Source organism: Dama dama, chromosome 7 (assembly GCF_033118175.1).
Source record: "Dama dama isolate Ldn47 chromosome 7, ASM3311817v1, whole genome shotgun sequence".
Taxonomy (NCBI): domain Eukaryota; kingdom Metazoa; phylum Chordata; class Mammalia; order Artiodactyla; family Cervidae; genus Dama; species Dama dama.
Genome location: NC_083687.1, coordinates 42,819,123 through 42,828,477, shown reverse-complemented (window position 1 = coordinate 42,828,477; position 9,355 = coordinate 42,819,123). Strand labels below are relative to the sequence as shown.

The following is a 9,355-nucleotide window of genomic DNA, read 5'->3' as shown; positions in this document are numbered from 1 at the left end:
AGTTGGACATGACTGAGCGGCTGAACAACAGTTGACATGGAAATGAGACAGATCAAGAGACTTCAGAAGTATGATCAGTATTTAGTGAGACAGATGAGTCATACACCAATTCTAATTTGTATAAAAACCTGGGTTGGCACTTCCAGAGGATGAAAATGGTAAGGAGAAGCATTTGATGGCCATTACATTTAATTGCTATTTGAAGACGTGACAATTTTAAAAGTTGTGCGTAGGAGAGCCTTAAAGGGAGGAAAGAATAACGCTGGAGAGGACCCTGAAATGACCCAGATCTAAGGTGAACAGTGAGACTAGGAAGGAGTCTGAGAAAGACAAAGGGAAGAGGAAAAATCAAGAGATTGAAAGCCACGCCTGGAGACAACTTCAGTCAGGTCTGCTGCATCCATCCAAACAGGCCAGCAGAGTCAAGGAGCTGGGGGACCGAGAAAGGTCCATACAGATGTGGCAGCATTAGGTGGTCCCGGGTCCCAGGAAAGAATTGGTGCATTGTGAGACTGAGGGGATGCTCCAAGGTTGCTAAGTTGTGGTGAGCTGAGTACAAATGAAAGATAGAGACATGGCAACAATACAGCGGGGCCGACATGCATTGATGGAGAGGTAGAGTCAGTCAAGGTGGTACCATAGGACGTAAAACTTTATAAGGGAGTATGAATCAGCGATGCCACATGAGAGGATGGTTGTTCATAGGTTTCTATCCTGTCACTGCTATTTGACACTCCCAGTAATGCAAAAGCAGCATACCATTCATGCTTCACTGGGTTGTGTTCTTTGAAAAAAGTTTCACCATGCTATTTCCTTTAGTGTTATAAAGCATTATAGAAAGCACTTTTTACAAAATCTAGGAAGGGTCCACTTTAATTTGGAATTCTATGTGAGCTAAGAGCCAAGTTACTGCCTCTTTCCAACTTTTAAGTTTTTTTTTATTGTTAAAGCACCTTGCTTAGAAAATTTTAAATATTTATGTCTGAAACAGTTTTCCCAAAATAAGGAACTGTGCAGTTCTGGACATTAAAAAAAAATGTTACCATAGGAGGAGGCAGGCTCCAGAGAAGCGTTTGGGTTTTGCATTTTAAATGGGAGGGTGTGGAAGGCATAGAGGAGGGAGCCCTGGAGAGGGTGAGTCAGAAGGTACAACAGAAATCAACTTTGGAACTCTGGAGAAGCTGTGGCTGTTCTGCCAAAAGTCACAGTTTATGAGGTGTTGGAAAAATAGCATTCTTTCATCTTTTTATTAAGGGCCACAAAAATTAGCGGAGAAGCTAGACCCCACCTGACCCCATTCCGGTAGGTCTACACAGATCCTGTTGCAGATGTGGAGCTTAGATGCAAGGTGGGTACATTCTGGGGTTGTCCCCTTAACCCTGCCATTGAACACTAAGTATCAGAAGCCTCACAGGTTCCAACTGCTGGGCAAGGCATGAACTATATTTCAAGAAAAACGTGAGAAAGAAATGCCCTGTAGACTGGAAGTTTGAGCAATTTCCAAACTCAAGCATGGGGAAAGTGCGTATATAAGTTGCTGCAAGTATGCCTAAAGCAGGAAGGTGCAGAGGATACTCAGGGGTTGAGAGAGCCCAGAATAAACCAGGAAGTCAACATTTTTAAGGTAGTTTTATCAAGCAATGGGAAACGAAGCCTAGATGGAGTCTGAGCACAGTCAGAATTTAAGACAAATGCAGCCATTGTTGCCTTTCTCATTGCTTTATCGTATTTAGTGCCTTCTGACAGAAATCCTACAGCATTGCAAATTACTTTTATTCATATTTGCAGAATCTCCTTGAAATGAGTTTTAAAACTACAAGATAAAAAAAAAAAAACTTAAAAAAAAACCAAAACTACAAGATGTTAGAGATGGAGCCCTATGCCTTTTAAAAGCAAAACTATGTCAAGACCACACCAATTATACAAAGTTAACACACCTGCCAGAGGTTTATGGAAAAAAATTCACTTCAAACATATGCTAAACATCTTTTGCTCATAAACTTGGGCTAATGCTAAGGGGAAGGAAAATCTCAAAGGCAGAAGCAAGCGAGACATTCTTCTAGTTGAGAGGAAATTTCCTGTACATGTGTGTGAAACAAAAAGATGATAATAACTCTAAGACCAAAAATACTGCACATAGAAGTATGTATATATATGTAAGCATATATATGCATATGCATATAATTTTTCATCAGTGAAATAGAGTCACTGTGGATTGAGTGCACTTGGGGAGGCTTTTTGAAGTAGATAAGTTGTTCTCTGTCTTGCAGTCAGTACAGAATTTGGATTGGCGGGAAGGAAAGCAAAACGTGAGGATCTGGAAGTGTCTGCAGGTGAGGGACAGAGGATGTGAGAGATGAAATAGGAAGAAAGTAGAACCAGTTCATGCAGAGACTTCCGGAACAAAGATCTTAAGTTTGATTTGGTGAGTGTGTCAAAGATACTGAGAAAGCCTTCCTTATCTATGGTTCACTCGGTTTCTATTCATTAATTTGGACGTTGATTTATTAACTCGACAAATATGTATTAAGCACTTGGTATATATCAGGCTCTCTGTTAGGGCCGGAGCTGTGCTTCTCATCCGGACTGACTTTCTCCCTCAGGAGGCGTTGAGCAGTCTCTGGAGACGGTTTTTTGTCATCACATTGAGGATCACGTGCTACTGGTATTTAGTGGATGGAGACCAGGGATGATGCTAAACATCCTACAGTGCACAGGACAGCCCCCACACCAAGGCGTTTTCTGGCCCAAAATGTCAATATCGCTGCTGTTGGGAAACACTGGGCTGGAGAGTTCAGACATCCCAGGGAAGGTCCTTGCCCTTTCAGGATCACAGGGAGAGCTGACACTGTGAAATATTCATGATAATCCCGCTGTCCTAAGCACCACAGTGAAGTGGGTGCTGGGTGCTATGGCAGAGCAGAAGAAGATGTCACTGACTGTGCTCGGGGTTGAAATGATTTTTGGAAGAAAGCCACATTGGAGATCAGTCTTAAAAGATAAGTTGAAACTTATCAGGAAGTTTGGAAGATAGGAAGCGTGGGTGGAAGGAGAGTATTCAAACATGTGGCACATTTGCGACCAGTGGCTGGTGTGGCGTAACTGGAATACAAGGTGTATAGTTGGAGGTGATGGTGAGTGATGGGGCTGGGCAGTTAGGTTGGGGCTACATCAAGGAGGGTGCTGCAGGCCCTGTGCCTCTCTTCTCCAGTGTCCACCAAGGTCACGTAAGGTAACCTAGAACGTGCTGGGTTCCACAGTTCTCCTCACGGCACTCTTGTCTGTAAATTTTATTTCCTCATCTGGGCTCTGGTAAGCGTGTGTCCTCTGAGTTTTGAGTAAAAGTAATAGAGAAATAAAACCCTTGCTAGTAATTTGCCCTAAAGATGGAATCTGTCAGATAATCATTCAGAATTTAAAAGCTCGTCTCAATATTCCTTCAGATGAAGAAAATGGTAGGATAAAAATATAGCAGAGCTTATTAGTAACATCTTACCCATTTTTTCCCTAAATGGTTAGAACATACTGCCTTTCCCTGCTCTTTACATCAACGTTCCTGTTATTAAAGCTGTCTATATTTCAGTTCTAAATCCTGGGAGGATTTTCCCCATGAATTTAACATGACTGAGGAAACTTGCTCCAGGGTAGAACCTTGCTGCAAATTATCTAACTGAGACTAGGCTGCTTAATAAAGAGACTAAAAACGAATCACAGCCTTTTTGTAGCTTCAAATGTGGAGTTACCTTTCTCCTTCACCCTCAATTTCATGATTATTCATAATAGAAAGAGACCACCTTTATACAGTGATTGCATGGAACAAATGTCCTTTGTGTTCAAAACTGGAGGCTGCCGCTGATACGGGCCAGGAGGGAGTATGTGGGAGAGAGTTAGGGGTACCATCTAGTTCTGGTTAGGGGAGCCACCATTTCTAAGATTCTCCAAAGGCCATTCCTGCCCATACTGCCTGATGCTTATAGGGGGGCGTGTATGACACCTCTAGGGTCAGGCATTGTCTTCTGAATGACCCTCAGGTTATCTGTTCAAGCCCAAATCTCTACTAGTGTATAACCATGACTTTCCTGGGTTTGAAACTGAAACTGAAGTTGCTCAGTTGTGTCCGACTCTCTGCGACCCCATGGACTGTAGCCTACCACGCTCCTCCATCCATGGGATTTTCCAGGCAAGAATACTGGAGTGGGTTGCCATTTCCTTCTCCAGGGGATCTTCCCAACCCAGGGATCGAACCCAGGTCTCCTGCATTGTAGGCAGACGCTTTACCGTCTGAGCCACCAGGGAAGCCCTTCCTGGGTTTAGATATTATGTAAGTTCTGCCAAGAGTAGGTGTATACAAATAACCCATTATGCTGGAAAAGGAAACTTAAAGCAGCATTACAAAAGTTTCTCAGTGCCCCCCTCTTCTGCCCTCTGCATCTTTGCAGGGGAAAGTGTAAGGTACGCCCTACACTCCAGTCTGTGGGAGCTGTGAGCCCCACCCCCATTTCGGTCATTGATTCTGGAAAGCTTTTCCCTCTTCATATCACCCCGATATTTGAAAGGTGTTTATCCTTTGGAGCAACCACCAAGCTCCCCATCTCCCCGCTGGTATTTAACCTCAGTTTATATACAGTATCACCTAAGACTCTTCGGAGGGTCTTAGCACGGGTGTCAGCAGCGGTCCGGTGTCCGATGCTAGACTGTCCTAACGGCTTTTAGGGGAATCAACTCGTTTCTTCCTCACAACGTGCCTGTGAGTAGGTACTCTTTTTGGCCTAATTTATAGATGAGAACCTGAGGCCCAGAAAAAGGAAGTGACTTCTCAAGTTCACAGAGCTAGAAAGACAAGAGAGCCAGGAGTCAAAGTGTGATGTTGTGATTCATAATAAAAGTATATATTTGGTCTTTGTCACCATTTCTGGCACAGAGCCCCCAAAGCCCTTGGGATTTCTTCAGTGATGAGAGCAATAAAGATGTCTTCGGTTTTGTTAATGAGGTAACGTTGGAACCACACCTTGCCAGGGGCCCCAAGCCTGAGATTAGAGGGTCAGAACTTTCAGTCCCATCCGCCAGCCTCTGGGGAGGGGAGAGAGACTGGAGCTGGTATCAGTTACCAATAGCCAATGAATTGGTCAATCTTGCTGATATAATGCCAAAAGGAGACTTCTGGTGGTGAACGTGGAGATAAGGGAGATTCACAGTGCCTAGAGAGGGCATGGAAGCTTGGCACCCCTTCTCACACACCTGGCCCTATGCACCTCTTCCATCGTCTTGTTCCTGAGCTATGTATTCTTTTTTTTATAATAAACCAGTGTTCTGGTAAGTGAAATGTTTCTCAGAGTTGTATGAGCTTCTCTAGCAAATTAACCAAACCTGAGGAGGGGGTGATGGGAGCCTCTGGTTTGTAGCCAGTTAGAAGCACAGGAAACAACCTGGGCTTTCAACTTGCATCTCAAGTTGGGGAGAGCAGTCTTGTGGGACTGAAGTCTTACCTTGGGGGATCTGACGCTGTCTCGGGGTAGATAGTGTGAGAACTGAGTTGGATTCTTGGACACTCTGCTGGTATCTGAGAATTTCTTGATGTGGTGTGGGAAGCTTTCCTCCATCCCCAACTCCCACCTTGGAATTGGTGCACAGATGCAGGCCAGGGGAGTTCTGAAGCCCCACCCAACACGGCTGCAAAGGCACACAGGGCCTCCGATGCTCTCCCAGAACATCTGAAGGGACTTAATGGGCAAATAAATGGTTTTGTGTCTCTGTTTTTGTTTTTTAATGAGCGTGACTAACAGTCCAGATTCTCTCCGCCCCCTTAAGTTTGAGGGTACAGCTGTTGATTACAAGAATCCTCACTGTTAATGATTCTTATGCTTTGAAGCAGCCTAGTTCCACCCTATGAAGCAATTTTTTTTTTCTTTTCAACTTACTTTGTATTGGGGTATAGCCAATTAGCAATATTGTAATGCTTTGAGATGAATAGCGAAGGGACTCAGCCATACATATACATGTATCCATTCTCCCCTAAACCCCACTCCCATCTAGGCTGCCATGTAACAGAAACAATTTGTGTGTGTGTGTGTGTGTGTGTGTGTGCATGCTTTATTTGTTAAAATACCATTAGATTATTCCTCAGGACAAGAGCAAAGATAATCCCCTGCAGAAACTTAGGAACTATGTACAGCATTTTACAGGACAGAAGACAACACTTTAGCTGAAGGCTGCCTGCTGACCAGAGAAGGGTGTTCTGAGTGGACTCAGCAAAGAGAAGGAAGGCAGGCAGGGAAGGGAAGGTGCCCTCTGGATCAAACTTCAGCCACCAGCAGGGCAAATCTTGTGATGGTCACAGATTGCAGGCTGTTTTTGAAGGGGTCAAGTACAGCACAGGGGTTCCATGTGTCTTCACAGGCTAGACCCCAGGCTGAAGTGCCATTAGGTCAATGTCACTCAAATTTCTGGCCAACCAAACTCCAGCAGCAAAGAGTCCCAAATTGAGAATCAAGTTCCTCCGGAAGTCATTCCTGTCCGTGGCGAAGCAGTAGATGCCCCGGAGCCAGTCCCCCACGTTGTCTGGAATTTCGGGAGCTTCATTTGCTGAGCCCGCAGCGGTCGCGCCTGCCCCACTGGAAGCCATGGCAGCAGCTCTGAGCTCTGTAGGAACGCTCACCACGCACCGGGCGGGCGCCCACAATTTTTTTTTTTTTTTTTTTTAACAATCCTGTGTTTTCTAGGAAATAAAAAAATTTTAGAAAGTATACAGATAAAATCAAATGGGATTAGGAGTCTAGGATTTCTAGCACTGTGTTTTTTGACCAACCAAAAGGACTGTTGAAAACAACTGAAGGACTTAAATCTTGGCTGGCTTTTTCCCTTTCAAAATATCAGTGTTAATACCCATTTCTTTGCTAGCCTTTCTCTACTGGCTTCATGTTACCACCACTAATCCCGAGGAAAGAATAAGAGCCTGGGCGTGTTAGGCCTTCCAGTTGGAGGGGAGAATGTGTACATTGCATCCTCTTTCTGGAACTAGCACAGTGGACCTCCGGAGGGTCGCCCCTACTCCAAATCCACACCCACCAGGAAAAAAGCCAGCATACTAGAGCCAACTCCACAAAGCATTCCTGAGAAATGGATACGTCCCTCAAGACTGAGGAAAAATGGAAAAAGACTCTCATCACATATACAGTGTGGCAAAAACGTCTACAAACCCTCATGCAATCGTTATACCATAAACAGCAACAAAGAGAGGAAGCAAGAAAATGAGCCTCATAAATTTAGGGAAGGAAACTGTGGAAGAGGAAAGAACAAAGAAATGAAAAATATTTTTCTTTAAACTCAGGTGAACCAAATATATTTGTTTGTCTGAGTTAGCAAAGGAGAGTCAGCTGCGGGGCGGGTGATAGTGACATAAGCTTATGAAATGGAAGTACTGGTTCCTTCTGTTCGTGCGCGCGCGTGCTAAGTCACTTCAGTCATGTCTGACTCTGAGTCTCTTATGGCTCCTGCATTGGCAGGCAGGTCCTTTACCTCTAGCACCACCTGGGAAGCCCTCTCTTCTCTTTAGGGCTCCTTATTACTTATGAACCATGAGGGTCAAGTGCAATGTCAGGAGAGGAAAGATGGTAGAATTCACTCCTTATCATATGTCTCTGACCATCGACAGCCATCCCTCAGTATCCACAGGAATTGGTTCCAGGACCCTCCACAGATTCCAAAGTCTGCACATACTCATGTTTGTTATGGTGGCTCAGATGGTAAAGAATCTGCCTGCAATGCAGGAGACCCGGGTTTGATCCCTGGGTTTGGGAAGATCCCAAAGAAGGGAATGGCTACCCACTCCAGTATTCTTGCCTCGAGAATTCCATGGACAGAGGAGCCTGGCAGGCTATAGTCCATGGGGTTGCAAAGAGTCGGGTGCAACTGAGCCACCTTCACTTTTAAGCACACCTTCCTGTGTGCTTTAAATCCTCTCTAGATACTTATAATACCTAATATGATGTAAATGTCATGTAAATAGTTGTCAGCATACAACAAATTTCAATTTTACTCTTTGGAGTTTCCTGGAATTTTTTTTTCAAAATTTTTAAATGTTTTATATTGGGAGTATAGCCAATTAACAATGTGATAGTTTCAGGTGAACGGCAAAGGGACTCAGCCATACATATACGTATATACATTTCCCCCCAAACTCCCTTCCCATCCAGGCTGCCACATAGCAAATATTTTTGATTCACAGTTGGTTGAATCTTACGAATACGGAACCCACAGATACAGAGAACTGACTGTATATGCAGTTTGTCAAGAGAAGCCACACCTTTTATTGCAGGCCACCTCAGAGGCTTGGTGTAAGAAATCAGTAGGCTATCAGTAGATCTCAGCTTTTCAGCTCCCTAGATGCTCAACTGCCCTTTAAAAGAAGAAGCTGTGAATCTGTCAGGGCCTCAGTGTGTACTTCCCTTAAACTTGAATATCCGTGGCTTAGGAATGAAGGAAAGATCATGTTTGAATGTAAATGTCTAACTTGTTATCCTGAACCATCTGAGTCATAAGATAATGTCATCTGTTTTTTAAGGAAAACCAAAGACTGCTTGTGCTTCCCTGGTGGCTCAGTGGTAAATAATCTGCTTGCCAATGCAGGAGATATGGGTTCGATTCCTGGGTGGGGAAGATTCCCTGGAGAAGAAAATGGCAACCCACTCCAGTATGCTTGCCTGGGAAATCCCATGAGAAGATCCTGGTGGTCTACAGTCCATGGAGTTGCAAAGAATCAGACACGACTTAGCAACTAAACAACAAAGACTGCTTATTTCAATGTTACTGGGTATCAGCCACCCGGCAGGCACCAGCCCAGGTCTCCTGCACCTGGTCAGTGCATCTAGCTGATATATCACTGCCTGACACATTGCTATCTATAAACATATTAGCTCGGGGTACTCTCCACTGCCAGCAGAGCTCCACCTATACTCCCTGAAAGTCAAAATGCTTCATCACTTGGCCTCTACATACCTTTCCAGACTGCGTTCCTGTCCCACCTATTATCCCACCAGTGCGGAGACTGGACTAAACTATTCAGCTCTTCTGAATGTGGTTTGCATCCCCTGTCTTCTCACTCCTGGACCTTTGCTGAAATGTTTCATAATGTCTGAAAGCTTTTTCTTCTTGCCTGTTTGCATTGTGGCTATATTCACCTGATCCAAACTTTCTTCTGAGTCCAGCTTAGATCTCCTTACTTGCACAAAATCTTCCACAATTCTCCCCTCCTCTGTCAAAGTGAATTTCTTCTTCCATTGTAATTGAGAGCACTGTGCACCAACACATAGCATCAGGGGGTTTTGGTTGCTTTCCAGTATAAACGCCTGGATTACAA

General features: G+C 44.3%; 1 protein-coding gene, 1 long non-coding RNA gene and 1 other non-coding gene across 3 annotated transcripts; 1 reads left to right on the top strand and 2 right to left on the bottom strand.

The window, feature by feature from the left end:
- The first annotated feature begins 85 nt into the window (after positions 1-85).
- LOC133059893 (uncharacterized) lies at positions 86-4,669 on the top strand. Its single transcript, XR_009693642.1, has 3 exons — positions 86-1,348; positions 2,271-2,425; positions 2,604-4,669. It is a non-coding gene; the product is annotated as an uncharacterized LOC133059893 (long non-coding RNA).
- TRNAC-ACA (transfer RNA cysteine (anticodon ACA)) lies at positions 4,225-4,296 on the bottom strand. Its single transcript has one exon. It is a non-coding gene; the product is annotated as a tRNA-Cys (tRNA).
- A 1,419-nt stretch (positions 4,670-6,088) lies between the features above and the next one.
- LOC133059194 (mitochondrial import receptor subunit TOM6 homolog) lies at positions 6,089-6,627 on the bottom strand. Its single transcript, XM_061146216.1, has one exon. It carries the CDS (start codon positions 6,620-6,622, stop codon positions 6,398-6,400), a length of 225 nt encoding a protein of 74 aa, XP_061002199.1. The 5' UTR covers positions 6,623-6,627; the 3' UTR covers positions 6,089-6,397.
- Between the last annotated feature and the right edge of the window lie 2,728 nt (positions 6,628-9,355).

Bases quoted from the DNA above. Each gene is read 5' to 3' on its own strand.
- LOC133059194 (XM_061146216.1), bottom strand. From the start codon at position 6,622: ATGGCTTCCAGTGGGGCAGGCGCGACCGCTGCGGGCTCAGCAAATGAA.